Source organism: Balaenoptera acutorostrata, chromosome 13 (assembly GCF_949987535.1).
Source record: "Balaenoptera acutorostrata chromosome 13, mBalAcu1.1, whole genome shotgun sequence".
Taxonomy (NCBI): domain Eukaryota; kingdom Metazoa; phylum Chordata; class Mammalia; order Artiodactyla; family Balaenopteridae; genus Balaenoptera; species Balaenoptera acutorostrata.
The window spans coordinates 53,314,883-53,332,374 of record NC_080076.1 but is presented as its reverse complement, the minus strand read 5'-3'; the positions used below and the strand labels follow the sequence as shown (position 1 = coordinate 53,332,374).

Here is a 17,492-nt window from a genome sequence, read left to right as displayed (position 1 = left end):
CCACCCATTAGCAGAGAGGCTGCCTAAAATCATAATAAGGCCACAGACCCCAAAAAACACCACTAGACGTGGTCCTACCCACCATAAAGACAAGATCCAGCCTCATCCACCAGAACACAGACACCAGTCCCCTCCACCAGGAAGCCTACACAACCCACTGAACCAACCTTACCCACTGGGGGCAGACACCAAAAACAATGGGAACTACAGCCCTGCAGCCTGCAAAAAGGAGACCCCAAACACAGTAAGTTAAGCAAAATGAAAAGACAGAGAAACACATAGCAGATGAAGGAGCAAGGTAAAAACCCACCCAACCAAACAAATGAAGAGGAAATAGGCAGTCTATCTGAAAAAAGAATTCAGAATAATGATAGAAAAGATGATCCAAAATCTTGGAAGTAGAATGGAGAAAATACAAGAAACGTGTAACAAGGACCTAGAAGAACTCAAGAGCAAACAATGATGAAGAACACAGTGAATGAAATTAAACATTCTCTAGAAGGAATCAATAGCAGAATAACTGAGGCAGAAGAACGGATAAGTGACCTGAAAGATAAAATAGTGGAAATAACTATCACAGAGCAGAATAAAGAAAAAAGAATGAAAAGAATTGAGGACAGCCTCAGAGACCTCTGGGACAACATTAAACGCACCAACATTCGAATTATAGGGGTCCCAGAAGAAGAAGAGAAAAAGAAAGGGACTGAGAAAATATTTGAAGAGATTATAGTGGAAAACTCGCCTAATATGGGAAAGGAAATAGTCAAGTCCAGGAAGCACAGAGAGTCCCATAGAGGATAAATCCAGGGAGAACATGGCAAGACACATATTAATCAAACAATCAAAAATTAAATACAAAGAAAAAATATTAAAAGCAGCAAGGGAAAAGCAACAAATAACATACAAGGGAATCCCCATAAGGTTAACAGCTGATCTTTCAGCAGAAACTCTGCAAGCCAGAAGGGTGCTGCAGGACATATTTAAAGAGATGAAAGGAAAAAACCTACAACCAAGATTACTCTACCCAGCAAGGATATCATTCGGATTTGACAGAGAAATTAAAGCCTTTACAGACAAGCAAAAGCTAAGAGAATTCAGCACCACCAAACCAGCTTTACAACAAATGCTAAAGGAACTTCTCTAGGCAGGAAATACAAAAGAAGGAAAAGACCTATAATAACAAACCCAAAACAATTAAGAAAATGGTCATAGGAACATACATATCAATAATTACCTTAAACACAAATGGGTTAAATGCTCCAACCAAAAGATATACACTGGCTGAATGGATACAAAAACAAGACTCATATATATGCTGTCTACAAGAAACCCACTTCAGACCTAGGGACACATACAGACTGAAAGTGAGGGGATGGAAAAAGATATTCCATGCAAATGGAAATCAAAAGAAAGCTGGAGTAGCAATTCTCATATCAGACAAAATAGACTTTAAAGACTGTTACAAGAGACAGAGAAGGACACTACATAATGATCAAGGGATCAATCCAAGAAGAAGATATAACAATTGTAAATATTTATACACCCAACATAGGAGCACCTCAATACATAAGGCAAATGCTAACAGCCATAAAAGGGGAAATCAACAGTAACACAATAATAGTAGGGGACATTTAACACCCCACTTTCACCAATGGACAGATCATCCAATGGAAAATAAATAAGGAAACACAAGCTTTAAATGACACATTAAACAAGATGGACTTAATTGATATTTCTAGGATATTCCATCCAAAACCAGCAGAATACACTTTTTTCTCAAGTGCTCACGCAGCATTCTCCAGGATAGATCATATCTTCAGTCACAAATCAAGCCTTGGTAAATTTAAGAAAATTGAAATCGTATCAAGTATCTTTTCTGACCACAACGCTATAAGACTAGATATCAATTACTGGAAAAAAATGTAAAAAATACAAACACATGGAGGCTAAACAGTACACTACTAAATAACCAAGAGATCAGTGAAGAAATCAAAGACAAAATCAAAAAATTCCTAGAAACAAATGACAATGAAAACATGACGACCCAAAACCTATGGGACGCAGCAAAAGCAGTTCTAAGAGGTAACTTTATAGCAATACAATCCTACCTCAAGAAACAAGAAAAATCTCAAATAAACAACCTAACCTTACACCTAAAGCAATTAGAGAAATAAGAACAAAAAAACCCCAAAGTTAGCAGAAGGAAAGAAATCATAAAGATCAGATCAGAAATAAAAGGAAATGAAGGAAATGACAGCAAAGATCAATAAAATTAAAGATGGTTCTCTGAGAAGATAAAATTGATAAACCATTAGCCAGACTCATCAAGAAAAAAAAGGGAGAAGACTCTAAGCAATAGAATTAGAAATGAGAAAGGAGAAGTAACAACTGTCACTGCAGAAATACAAAGGATCATGAGAGATTACTACAAGCACCTATATGCCAATTAAGTGGACAACCTGGAAGAAGTGGACAAATTCTTAGAAAAGCACAACCTTCTGAGACTGAACCAGGAAGAAATAGAAAATATAAACACACCAATCACAAGCACTGAAATTGAAACTGTGATTAAACATCTTCCAACAAACAAAAGCCCAGGACCAGATGGCTTCACAGGCGAATTCCATCAAACATTTAGAGAAGAGCTAACACCTATCCTTCTCAAACTCTTCCAAAGTATAGCAGAGGGAGGAACACTCCCAAACTCATTCTACGAGGCCACCATCACCCTGATACCAAAACCAGACAAAGATGCCACAAAAAAAGAAAACTACAGGCCAATATCACTGATGAACATAGATGCAAAAATCCTCAACAAAATACTAGCAAACAGAATCCATCAGCACATTAAAAGGATCATACACCATGATCAAGTGGGGTTTATCCCAGGAATGCAAGGATTCTTCAATATATGGAAATCAATCAGTGTGATAAACCATATTAACAAATCGAAGGAGAAAAACCATATGATCATCTCAGTAGATGCAGAAAAAGCTTTCAACAAAATTCAACACCCGTTTATGATAAAAAACCCTCCAGAAAGTAGGCATAGAGGGAACTTACCTCAACATAATAAAGGCCATATATGACAAACCCACAGCCAACATCATTCTCAGTGGTGAAAAACTGAAACTATTTCCACTAAGATCTGGAACAGGACAATGTTGCTCACTCTCACCACTATTATTCAACATAGTTTTGGAAGTTTTAGCCACAGCAATCAGAGAAGAAAAAGAAATAAAAGGAATCCAAATCAGAAAAGAAGTAAAACTGTCACTGTTTGCAGATGACATGATGCTATACATAGAGAATCCTAAAGATGCTACCAGAAAACTACTAGAGCTAATCAATGAATTTGGTAAAGCAGCAGGATACAAAATTAATGCACAGAAATCTCTTGCATTCCTATACACTAACAATGAAAAATCTGAAAGAGAAATTAAGGAAACAGTCCCATTTACCATTGCACCAAAAAGAAGAGGAAACAAAAGACCTGTATGCAGAAAACTATAAGACACTGATGAAAGAAATTAAAGACGATACAGACAGATGGAGAGATATACCATGTTCTTGGATTGGAAGAATCAACATTGTGAAAATGACTATACTACCCAAAGCAATTTACAGATTCAGTGCAATCCCTGTCAAACTACCAATGACATTGTTCACAGAACTAGAACAAAAAATTTCACAGTTTGTATGGAAACAACAAAAGACCCCGAATAGCCAAAACAATCTTGAGAAAGAAAAACGGAGCTGGAGGAATCAGGTTCCCTGACTTCAGACTATACTACAAAGCTACAGTAATGAAGACGATATGGTACTGGCACAAAAACAGAACTATAGATCAGTGGAACAGGATAGATAGCCCAGAGATAAACCCACTCACATATGATCACCTTTTCTTTGATACAGGAGGCAAGAGTATACAATGGAGAAAAGACAGCCTCTTCAATAAGTGGTGCTGGGGAAACTGGACAGTTACATGTAAAAGAATGAAATTAGAACACTCCGTAACACCATACACAAAAATAAACTGAAAATGGATTAAAGACCAAAATGTAAGGCCAGACACTATAAAACTAAAACTCTTAGAGGAAAACATAGGTAGAACACTCTGTGACATAAATCACAGCAAGATCCTTTTTGACCCACCTCCTAGAGAAAGGGAAATAAAAACAAAAATAAACAAATGGGACCTAATGAAACTTAAAATCTTTTGCACAGCAAAGGAAATCATAAACAAGATGAAAAGACAACCCTCAGAATGGGAGAAAATATTTGCAAACGAAGCAACTGACAAAGGATTAATCTCCAAAATATACAAGCAGCTCATGCAGCTCAATATCAAAAAAACAAACAATCTAATCCAAAATTGGGCAGAAGACCTAAATAGACATTTCTCCCAAGAAGATATACAGATTGCCAACAAACACTTGAAAGGATGCTCAACATCACTAATCATTAGAGAAATGCAAATCAAAACTACAGTGAGGTATCACCTCCCACCGGTCAGAATGGCCATCATCAAAAAATATACCAACAATAAATGCTGGAGAGGGTGTGGAGGAAAGGGGCCCTCTTACACTGTTGGTGGGAATATAAATTGATACAGCCACTATGGAGAACAGTATGGAGCTTCCTTAAAAAACTAAAAATAGAACTACCATACGACCCAGCAATCCCACTACCGGGCATATACCCTGAGAAAACCATAATTCAAAAAGAGTCATGTACCACAATGTTCACTGCAGCTCTGTTTACAATAGCCAGGACATGGAAGCAACATAAGTGTCCATCGACAGATGAATGGATAAAGAAGATGTGGCACATATATACAATGGAATATTACTCAGCCATAAAAAGAAACGAAATGGAGGTATTTGTAGTGAGGTGGATGGACCTTGAGTCTGTCATACAGAGTGAAGTAAGTCAGAAAGAGAAAAACAAATACCATATGCTAGCACATACATATGGAATCTTAAAAAAAAATGATTCTGAAGAACAAAGGGGTAGGACAGGAATAAAGACACGTGCAGAGTGGACTTGAGGATACGGGGAGGGGGAGGTGTGGGCTGGGACGAGGTGAGAAAGTGGCATGGACATATATACACTAGCAAATGTAGAATGGATGGTTGGTGGGAAGCAGCTGTATGGCACAGCTGTATGGGAGATCAGCTCCGTGCTTTGTGATCACCTAGAGGGGTGGGATAGGGAGGGTGGGAGGGAGATGCAAGAGGGAGGGGATATGGGGATATATGTATACATATAGCTGATTCACTTTGTTATTCAGCAGAAGCTAATGCACCATTGTAGAGCAATTATACTCCAATAAAGATGTTGAAAAAAAAAAAAGTAAACCTTAACAGTGATTTATTGTCTTTTTATAGTAAATGATGCTTAAATGCTTAAATAACTTTCTTCTTAAGAAGATGACTTTGCTTTTAAGATTAGTTTTGGGGGCTTCCCTGGTGGCGCAGTGGTTGAGAACCTGCCTGCCAATGCAGGGGACACGGGTTCGAGCCCTGGTCTGGGAGGATCCCACATGCCACGGAGCAACTGGGCCCGTGAGCCACAACTACTGAGCCTGCACGTCTGGAGCCTGTGCTCCGCAACAAGAGAAGCCGCGACAGTGAGAGGCCCGCGCGCCACGATGAAATGTGGCCCCCACTCACTGCAACTAGAGAAAGCCCTCGCACAGAAAGGAAGACCCAACACAACCAAAAATAAATAAATAAACTTATTAAAAAAAAAAAAAAAAAAGATTAGTTTTTTCCTGGGACCAGTTCCTGATAATGTTTTCCTCAGTTTTGTAGAAAAGGGAAAAACTAAAGTATGACAAGTTTGGCTTCAAATTTATCTAGTTAATCTAAGAAGATGATAGTTTCCCCAATATATTTGAAGCAAGTATCATATGGAGGTGAAACTAGAACTTAAACTAATGAGTTTAACTAGGACTTAAACTAAAATTACCTAGATAATTTTGACTAAATAAGGTGTTGTGAGTACTATTGCTGAAAAATAAGTCACTCCAGTAATTTAGAGGATTAGAACAACAACCATTTTCTTATCTTTCATAGTTTCTGTGCCTCAGGAATTCAGGAAGGTCTGGGCTGGGTGGTTCTGTCTCCGGGTCTCATGCAGTTATAGACAGATGGTGGCTGGAGCTGGAACAGCAGAGGACTAGACAGATGGGAGATACTTGGCATCTCTCTCTCTCTCCTTATTCAGTCTCAGGGCTTCTCCACATAGTCTTCCCACATGGGTTAGTTTGAGCTTCCTCATTACTTGGACACTAGGTTCCCAGAGTGAGCATCCCCAAAGAGCAAGGCAGAAGTGCATGGTATTTTTATGATCTGGACTCAGAAGTTGCTCAGTAGAAGGAGTTCCAAGAGCACATTATAAGAACAGCAAATGGAATAGGAGATATTGTTGAGCCCATACTTGGAAAAAAACAGTCTGCCCATTTTACCCATAAGGTAGATCTTTTTCATACTTAGAATTGGTTAAAGATGAAACATACCATTAAACTCCCAATTACTACTATTTCAAGTCAAAACTGATTTTTATATCTCTACTCTGTGTTAGACTTAGTAGATGCTATGATAGAAAGATCAATAAGGATATGGTCTCTGTCCTCAAGCACTTTACAATCAGAAGTCGCTGACCCGCAAAAAAATAAATCATTAACTTATTGTGATTTACTAACAGCATACACAGAATGCTTTGGGAATGCCTAGCATACTGCCTGGCACATAGAAGTTATTTTTACTTACAAATTTGACCCTCAGAATGAAAAATGAACAAATGTTTAATCATTCAATAATTATCAAGACACAGTTCTGTATTAGGAATTGGAGATAATAGTGAACAGAACAAAAGTACCTACCTCATGGAGCTTAATTACATTGTAATAGGGGAGAAACAAACAAGTATGATAATGCTAGATGATGGCAAGTGCTAGGGAAAGATAAAACGGGGTGAGGTGCCAGAGAGTCTGCAGGGGGCGGAGGTGGTAGTTACTTTATATAGAGTAATCTTGGGAGGCTTCAGTTTTGTCATATCTGTTAGCCAACTGAATCTATTTCTATTTTTAGTAAACTGGTGTTTTTAAAAATATAATTATATAATGGAAATGTAGTTAGTACTCTGAAGATGAAGTTAGCACTTTGCGTATCAAATATGGAATTGAATTCATTATTTCTGTAACACTGAACTTCCAAGTGTTAATGATAATGCAAGAAAATACTCTTTTGCTACCACATTAAAAAAATAAGCAGGTAAACAAAACTCTATAGAGATTTTGATGTCAGTTATTTATACATAGTTTATTTAAACTTCATATTTTTCACCATTTATTATGCTGTGTTTTCTGTTCCTCACCATTCCTTTCGGTAGTTCCTTTTGGTTTAGTATGAATTATATTGATACATGAGCTGATAGAGAGAAAAAGACTTTTTAACATTTATAATGGCAGTAACAAAAACTAGCATTCTCTTCACATGGGTAAAGGACATTTGAAGGCATAACATAAAACCTTTATAAATGTGCAGTAACTACCCAGGCTTGGGGTTTACTGTTGCCTCATACACATCTGAATTATTTTGTGGCAGTTCCTACAAGTTTCACATTGGTCTACATAGAAAGCAAAAAGCTTGCTTGTTGCCTAAGCCAATGCTCTTTCACATAGATGGAGAAAGAAAAATGAATGATAGCTTGGAAGATATGTTTGATCGGACTACACATGAAGAATATGAATCGTGTTTGGTGGATAGCTTCCCCCAAGTAGCAGATGAAGAGGAGTCGTCAACTGCTACAAAAAAACCAAACTGTAAGGCAGTTTCCTTTCTAATTATGGTTTTTCCAGTACACTGAGTTTAGTAAATTAAGTCATCATGCTTATTAACAGAGGCTTAATGAGGTATCTTAACCAAGTTTCATGCTTCTTGAATAAATTTTTTTCGTTTTTTTTAAAGATAATTTCAGATTAATAGAAGCGTTACCAAAAATAGTTCAGAGGGTTCCTATGAACCTTTCACTCAGCTTATAAAAGTTTTGAGAAAATTCTTTGTTAAGTGATACCATAATTAAGTGGATTATTGTAATTGAGTGAAAAGAGGAAGTTTTGCAGAAAATTCAGACCCGTTTCCTGCTTGAATACTTTACCTTCCCAGATAAAATACTATATCTGTCTTCTTCAGATCTGTTCTATTAGAAGCAGTAATTCATAATGTAGGATATCAATCAAAAGAAGAACAGTCTAAGTGAAACTCTTAAGTGGATAATCTGAATTGAAAATTAGTTAAAATTCTTGCTAAATATCTCATTTTCTTACTGTGAATAAAACGGTCAATTTTTAATTTAGTGCAAAGGTGGTTTTATAGTGGCTTAAATGAGCACAACTTCTGCTATGACAATAGTCAAAGCATTGAATATAAATCTATCTTGATTATGTTTTCCTTGTGCTTTTTAAAGTGACAGCCCACAGGATGAGACCTTAACCAAAGATACATAACAGCATGCTTTTGTTTGCTCAGTCCATGGCAAAAACTTGATCAAGCAAATTTCGTGATAAAAATTCACAACTGTTCAATTCATTTTTCTCCCCAAGCCCTTTGCAAATTGGTTTCACTTCAAAAAAAAGATATTCTTTTATAAGGTATAATTATTAATTTCTATCTTTTCTTTTTTTAAGTTGCTTTTCACACTGAACATCCCAGAATTTCTTCTCACTTAGCTTTTGTGGCAATGCTGCACTGCTCTTCTGATCTCTGGCAACTTCTGTTTCCTAGAGTATCCCCAAGACTCTGGTTTCTTCCTCACACTCATTTTCTCTCATGCTTTTATTAAATTACCTCTGAAAATAAAACTCCAAATCTGCATCTCTAGTTTGATTTCTCCAATGAATCCCAGCCCTGCATTTCTTAGTAATCCTACTTTTGCGTCTCTTCAACAGCTTAAACTTAAGATATCTAAACCAAGTTCCATTTATTTCCTACCAAGTGACCTTTCAGACTTTTTTATTTTTCCCAGTCACTCAGGCATAGAATTTAGGACTTTCTGTCCATTTATTTCATTTTCTAGACCCCCATATCACAAAATTCTACCTAGTCTTCCCTCATACGAAGGAGTAGATTTCGGGCAGGATATCAAAAGCTCAGTTCTGGACATGTTAGTACTTACTAGATATTCAAGGGGAGGTGTTTGTAGGCAGTTGACATGTGTCAAGTTTGGACAGGAAATCCAGAATAAAAAAAAATGACTTAGTGGGCAGGAGGTGAACAGCAAGTAGATGGAGCTGAAAGTCATGACACTGAGTGAGAACACCCAAGAATTGAATATAAATAGAAAAGAGGAGTATTTCAAGTTCTGACCTCTAGGATATGGCAACTTTAAAAGGAAGAAACCAGCAAAGGAAACTGAGAAGGAGGTGCAGCCTATGAAGTAGGAAGAACACGAGAGTATGTGCTGTTCTGTAAGACAAGTGAAAAAGACGTTTCTGTATATTCATTACTCCCACCCTCGTCCTTTCTCTTCTGAACCTCAGACTTTTTTCCACTTACATACTGGACATCTTATAAGCACCTTAAAATTAATATATTCCAATTAGAAATCTTTATTTTTCTACCCAAATTTGATCTTCCTCTGCCTTTCTGGGTTTCATTAAGCCTCAGTTACTATCCTCACATTTACTAAAGATGGAAATGTGGGAGTCATATTTGACTTCTTTCACCTGACCTTCATGCCCAGTCTAATACCCTGGCAGCAGTATCTCCAAAATATATTTCATAACACTTCACTTCTCTCCATCTCTGTAGCCACTACCTGGTCTCAGCCACTCCGATCTCTACCTCTTCTATTCCAGGCCTCCTAACTGGTCTTTTTATGTATCTCTTATCTCTAGCCCAGTCTCTACAGAGAATTAAAAGTGATTTAGTTTAAATTTAAGTTGGATTGTATTCTTGCTTAAAAATCCTTCAATGAAAAACGAAGATATTTGAATGGCCAATAAGCACATGAAAAGACGATCAACATTCTTGGACAGTCAGGGATGGCGATAACAGTTCACACCCCCAGAATGGTTAAAAAGATTGCTAACATCTAGCATTAGCAAGTGTGAAGAGCAGCTGGAACTCTCATGCATTGTTGGTGGAGTAGAAAATTGACTATACTTTGGAAAAACAGTTCAGCAGGGGTTTTTTAACAGCTTTATTGAAGTTGTCAGTTTTTTGTAAAAGCTAAGCATATACCTGTGTTGTGACCCAGCAATTCCACTCCTAGATATATACCCAAGAAAAATGAAAACACGTTCACGGAAAGATGTGTTCAAGAATGTTCACAGCAGTGCTATTTGTAATAGGTCAAAACTGGAAACAACCCAAATGTCCATCAGCAGGTGAATAAATTGTGGTATACTCATGATGGAACACTACTTCACAACAAAAAGGAGGGAACTACTAGACTCATCAACATGGATCAGTCTCTAAAACCTGTTGAGCTAGACAAATGCACAAGATGAAAAAGAATACATACTATATAATCTCATTGATATGAAGCTCTAAAACAGACATAACTAAGCTATGGTGATAGAAATTAAATCAGTGATTGTTGGGGAGGGGAGAGACGTAAGAGAACATTCTTGTGCAGGAGAAACAGTGGAATAGGAAACTTTCATGGGAATGTTCTCTGTCTCGATTTGAGTATTAGCAGTTACACTGGAATATACATCTGTCAAAATTCATCATAGTACACTTAAAATCCTTGTATGTAAATTATGCCTCAGTAAAGTAGATAATATTTAAAAGTCTTCAGTGGCTTCCCATTGCACTTGCAATAAAATTCAAACTTCTTCTCTTGGCCTCCGTGTCCCATCATGATCTGGTACCTGCCCACTCCCCCCACCCCAGCCTCATCTTCCCCAACACTTCCCTTTTTTGCTAAATCTCAACCACACTATCCTCCTCTTACTTCTTATAATGTGCCAAACTTTTTGCCATCGAGGACCTTTACCTAGAACATTCCCCATTCGTACCTCTTCTCACGGCCGACTTCTCTGTATTCATCAGTTATTACCTTACATGTTCAGGTAGCCTTAGCTGTCTGCTTGCTTAATGTCTGTTTCCCTCACTGCAATGTAAACTCCGTGAGGACAGGAGACCTGGTCTCTCCTGTTCTACATTTTATGTCCAGAACTTGGCACAATGCTCAGTAAATTTTGATTATCTGAACAGATGATAGCCGTTAGCTATTTGAGTCTAGACAACTTGGGATTCACGTCCATGGGCTCTAGTTCTTATTTTGTCACCAATATTCTGATAAAATTTTAAAATATTTTTATTTCCTAGTTATCAGCTACCTTAAAGACACATTATAAAAATCAACGGGACTAATAAGTGAACAGATTAAAAGCCATCTTGTTATTGTTGTTTGGTGCCAGATGATAATGGACATCTGAGTAGTTCTTTTAAAGTCTAAAATACTTTTTATAGTTACGATTTTTATCTCTTTAGTAATTCTTAGGTGAGATAATCAGCACTCTCCTTATTATGCAGATGAAAAAGAAAGGGAGGAATTAGTTATAGAAAATTTAAACTAATTGCCCAGGGACCAGAGTATGAAACCCAATAAAAATAGAAGTTTTGGTATATGTCCTTTTTTTCCCCCAAAAAAGCTAATTATTTCTAAGTAAGTTCTACATTCAGTTTGTGGTATGATTGTTTTGTTTACAGCTCCTGGTGATAAAAAAGATAAAGTCAAACAGAAAGCATTTGTGGAGCCATATTTTAAAGATGATGAAAGGTAAGTTGGCCTTGGTTAATACCAGCAATGTGATTGGAAGTACCACAGAGCTATCTTTGTTTGAGGATCTCTGACCTATTAATATTGCTACTTTGGTTAAAATAGAGTCTATATCATTTACTTTATGACCATAACAAAAATGGAACTCAAGTATAAAAATGGCAAATTTTTAAAATAAGGAAATTTTTTTACCACCACTACCCTGTTTTGGACAGTGATGACAGTTATTTTCTCTGCTTCATTATAACATATTTTATTCTTATCCTATTTTATTGTGAACTTTATTTGAACTTCAGCAATTTATTGAATACTGTAACTTGTATATAGTATAGCCTTTGGGTGGCAGGCCTTAGGCTGTGCTTCAGAATTATTTTATGAGAATTTTTAAATTTAAAAAAAATATATAAGCATCTTGATTTTAAACCATAATGCTCCTTTCTGCCTTTTATGCAAATATGCAAATTCTCTAACTTTCACTCATGTACTATTCATTCTAGAAGTGAATTAATGCATAGCAGTTTATTCAAAAAAACTTTTTATGCTTTTTTTTTTTCTTTAAGTTATGATGTTGGCAAACTCAGTCACTCAATAAGTAAAGTTATTGTTTATACTTTGATCAAGAATTTAGAAATCTGACAGGCCAAGATAAATTTCTACTGTTGCCTGTAAGACTCTAATAGATAAGAGCTGTCATTTTGTTGCTAAATGATTAATTCTTTCCCTTTATTCACCAGTTTTCCAAAGAAATAGTACCCTAGCATCTCAAATGTGACTAGAGAGAGTCTTGTTTAAGTATCATTATGAACTAATGGATTTAAATATGTTTGATGCATTTCAATCCATTGCATTTATCACCCTTATGATACTCAGATTGTCCCATCTTTGCCCAGCAGAAGCCTCTTTGAATGGACACTACTCTAGCTGTCTTTCATAGCTTCCTTGCTCTGGTATGAGAAGATGTTCTAGGCTCCTGCCATAGGCTGGAATCTGCCATTTCTCCAGGAGCCCTAGTTTAACAGTATTTAGGCCGCAGTCTGACTGCTGGGATTGCTCATTGCTCCAGTTAGCCATTGTTTCTGGACCTTTTAGCTGGACAGAGTTAGAAGTAAAGTTTTTGTTTCATTTTTTTTTTTAAGATAAACTACATATGTTCATACTGATAGCTTCAATTCAAGTTCAGGACTACAGGATTTCTCTGTAACCTCCTCTGTTACATCTGTATCTAGTTCCCCGCTTACTGAAAATCCCACTTCTCAGTGCCACTAACATTATTCTTCATTTAACTTGATTCCACAGAACACTCTCAGAATAATTCAAACTATTATGAATAACATGATTTATGAAAATGGTTTAAGACATTTTTGAGTCTTTTTGTCCTTACGATATATCCCATCAGAAAGGTACAGTCAAATCACTGTGTTTTCAGGTCACTTAGGATAATTATTTTCTCTGTAGTTGTGCCACCAACCCAGTATCCATGTTTGTGTAATTTTGCTTTTGATTTTTTAGAAATTGTTTTTTCTTTTTATCTTTAATTCTTTCTTTAAAATTAAGGAAATTATGTATATGATACCAGAGGCTGCAAAACAGGGTATATTCAGAAGTCTGTCTTCTATTCTGAAGTCCCCTTCATTTTGATAGCTTCCTATTCCTACACACATAACCATTTGTTAAAAATTTATGGTTTTCCATCCATTTTAAGAAGTAAAAGCAAATTTCTATATATCTTGAAATTGATGTAGATATAGATAATTGTACTCTCTTCTCTATACAAATGGTAGAATGCTATATAATATATGCTTTTCTCCACTTTGCTTTTTTCATTTAACTATATGTCCTGGAAATCATCATAGTAGTATATAGTGATATTCCTCATTTCTTTTTCTAATTTCATGGTATTTTGTTGTTTGTACCATAGTTTATTCCCTAGCAATGAGCATTTGGGTTGTTCACAGTTATGCTGGCATGCATAATGCTACAGTGAATAGCCTTGTGCATTCTCTTTTCAAATTTTTGCCTGTGCATCTTTGGAATAGATTCCTAGAAGTAAGATTGCACAGTAAGAACTGTCATTTCAGATGTATCTAGTATAGGTTCACTAACTTTTTTTTTTTTTCTATTTTTGGCTGTGTCGGATCTTCATTGTGGTGCACGGGCTCCAGAGCGCTTGGGCTCTGTAGTCTGCGGCACGCAGACTCTCTAGATGAGACGTGCGGGCTCATTAGTTTTGGCACGCGGGCTTAGTTGCCCCGCAGTATGTGGGATCTTAGTTCCCCGACCAAGGATTGAATCTGCGTCCCCCGCATTGGAAGATGGATTCTTAACCATTGGACCACCAGGGAAGTCCCATAGGTTCACTAACTTTTAAAAAAATACATGAGTAGTTTTATTTATTCTGAAACCATTAGATAGCTGGAGATGCAGGACGTGGGTAAAGATGTAGGGATGGTATAAGTCTCAGAGTTAGTATGGTCCCTTTCCCCACTGAGAGTACTAGCAAACCCTGGGAAGATGGGTTGCGTTATGTCAGGGACAAGAAGCTTAGTAACCTTTTAGGTGATGCTTGATGTCTACTGCAACTGCCAGTCTACTAATGGATTCCCTGCTGCGTTATAGTACACTACAGAAAGAGGAAAGGATATGGCTAAATTATATTCTATATAAACCTAAGATTCCATAAACTATTTGAAAGAAAGTATAGTCATGGCAATATTTTTTTATCTGTTGTTTCTTGGTCTTTTTTAATTTACCGGTTGCTCCAGAGAGTTGTTGGATTTAAGCACAAAAAGGACCTATATAACCTGATATGTTTTGAAATAGAGCATTTAAAGCTTTTTTTTTAAGAACAGTACTTGCCAACTATCAAAATACCTCAAAGGAGTAGATGTGTTACCAACAGGTCATTTTAAAAGTCAGTTTTTGTGAGTCAGTCTGTTTAAGTTCACTGGTGATGTTTCTATTATAAACAAATGTATATGGTGTTACATAAGTCTTCATTTACTTGTAAATTTGGTGTTTTCTATATTGGGCTTAAGTAGGATGCAAGTATATTATAAAGAAATGTTCCATGCTTCCTGATTGCTTTTTCTTACTAAAGAACTGTATACCTCATCAATCCATACCTCAGTGGCTTTGACCCCTCCTAGGTTTCCAGTGGTTCACAATAGAATCTTTGTCTTTAAGGACAAGCACAAATGATAATTGTGCCTAATATTTTGAAGAATTTAAGGTAGACGGAAGCGACAAAAGAAATTGTTGGAGAAAATAGTAAATGACATGCAAACAAATGAATTTGTTCCTTAGGGAGGAGTAGGTTAGCCCTGATTTATGGGTTTTTAGTACTAGAAACCTAGTTAACAGGCAGTATTCTCTCAGTTATGTTATAGAATAGCAATTCCTGAGTTTAATAATACAGCATTCCTTTATAATTAGGTTATTTTATATTTTACCTCCCAACCTAATAATTATTTTCAGCCAGCCAGAGGCAAAAATAGGAAGTAATAGTTATCTTTTTCAGTTAGAGAAAAATATCTATAAAAATACCTGATATGTAAAATACTATGTAAAATACTATGTAATATGTAAAATACTTAATATTTTAGTGGAGAGTGAATGAAGAAATGCTTGTTTTTTTTCACATTCTGGGGAAGCATTTCAAATAAAATGAATGAATGTTTTGGGATTATTTCTCCTCTGGATGCTCACCTTTGCTAATTTAAAACCTAAACCAAAGGTCTCTATAGTAACAGATAAATTTAATTCATTTTCCCCCCAGAGAGACTAGCTTACAAAATTTTCCTCATATTGAGGTAGTCCGGAAAAAAGAAGAAAGAAGAAAATTGCTTGGACACACATGTAAGGAATGTGAAATTGTAAGTACTAATGTAAATACTGTCATTTGGGTTTTTATAAAGATGGCTTTATATGCATGATTTAAAAATCACATATACAAACTGTATTTGTATCTAGAAACAAGTTTGAGCCAGGAATAACAGAATGAATACATGGAGTATGCATACTGGCTGGGACCTGAGAGATATAGATGAAAACAAAAGCCCTCAATTTCTCTTAGATTCTCTAAGTGAATCTGGAGCCTAAGCAGTGGTTCTTATTTCCAGCTTAAGACATTTGTGCCATTTGTCTTTTCTATGTTTATTTGTATATCTTTTAATTTTTTTACCTTGTGTTATGTTACAGCAGAGGCTCTAATACATATACTATTTGGGCGAAATTTTGACATTTTAGTTGGAAACTTGGCTATTTTATTTTTTACTTAAACACCAGCACTCTCAGGAAATGAGATGTACTCATAATTGTTTTTTCTAAATAACTAGTACAACCATAAGCTCTTTTTCCCCCCCCCCCAAACATTTTCCTTTCTAAACAAAATGTGATGAATAGGCTCTACTTCATCCTTAAAACACAATTGTATTTTCCTTTTATACATCGGGTGTCTTGGACTAGATAGTATATCTTGAAGTAGATTGTACTAATTGTCCTCTTAATAAATAGTGCTAGGCAGGTTCTGTGTCTTTTTGAAACTTACTGTTTTTATTTCTTCCCTTGCTATCCTTTAGCTGTTGGATACCTGCTTCCAGCAATATACTTCCCCTTTTAAATTTTCTTTTTAAAAACTATGGCTAGAGAATTTGATAACCAAGCACATTAAAGTTATGTATGAATAGGTTACAGTGCAGTAAGCATTTGGTGAGAAAAATGCTGTCATATACTAACAGCGGGAGTGTAAATTGAGATCACTATTTTGGAAAGCAGTTTGGTGATACAAGCAAAACCTCCTCCTGTATCATGAGTTTTCATAACACGAATGTATCATGATTTCTTAAGGAATATGGTCTATACTAAGTAAACCTCCAGTTTTTAGTTCTAAGTGGAACTATTACTACCAGTGAGAATAAAGCTCTTTTGCTGGAAACACTGTTAATTTGCTTTCCTCCTCTCAGGAATCATTTTTTGTGCTGTTATCCAGTCTCTGAAAACACTGTTTCATGCATTTTATTCCATTTTTTCAGTTTTTAAGGTAGAGGGTGATTCTGTTCCCTGTTACTCCCTCATGACCAGGAGTGAAAGTGCCAGTCCCATGTATTTAAATATTGTCTGTATGCTTACAATTACAGTTCCTAAATTTTTCCCTTTGCCTATTCCACATGTGGAATATGCAACATACATGTGGCTAATAGTCACCTCAAATTTCACGTGTCCTAAAGCACACACACAGTTTCTATCTCCAATTCTCAAACCTTACCTCTGAGCCTTTTATATGTCCATTCTTCTCTAGTTTAAACCAGAGATCTTGTAGTTACCTACTTTTTTCTTTCATATCTCAGTAATGGATCTATCAGCAAATCCTATTGATTGTACTTTCAACACAGCAATGAATGGTCTTTTTTCCAAATGATCTTTTTAGAATAAAAGTTAAATCATGTCACTCTTCTGCCCAAAATCCTTAGTTGTCTTCCTCTCTAAGAAATGGTATCAAAGCCCTTATCAAGGACAGCAGACTCCCACCCCACCTCCTCTCTGACTTTATCTTCTAACACTCTTCCGCTTGCTCGCTGCGCTGTGTTAACAGCTACACTAGCCTACTGTTGTTTTCAAATATGTTGTAATTTGGTGGCAATGTTTCTCTAACACTGACTGATAACCATGATTCTCTAAGGGCAGTTCCCAGGCTA

General features: G+C 36.3%; 1 protein-coding gene and 1 long non-coding RNA gene across 6 annotated transcripts in view; one reads left to right on the top strand and one right to left on the bottom strand.

Moving 5' to 3' along the window:
- The window catches only part of LOC103008829 (uncharacterized), a 163,377-nt gene that overhangs the window by 47,181 nt on the left and 98,704 nt on the right, over window positions 1-17,492 (bottom strand). The window lies entirely within an intron of this gene.
- The window catches only part of RBBP8 (RB binding protein 8, endonuclease), an 82,214-nt gene that overhangs the window by 61,920 nt on the left and 2,802 nt on the right, over window positions 1-17,492 (top strand). For both annotated transcript variants that reach the window (XM_057526398.1, XM_007197628.3), the window contains exons 15-17: window positions 7,691-7,831; window positions 11,730-11,799; window positions 15,575-15,671. In XM_057526398.1, the coding sequence (XP_057382381.1) occupies window positions 7,691-7,831; window positions 11,730-11,799; window positions 15,575-15,671 (308 nt within the window). The remainder of the gene's footprint in view (window positions 1-7,690; window positions 7,832-11,729; window positions 11,800-15,574; window positions 15,672-17,492) is intronic.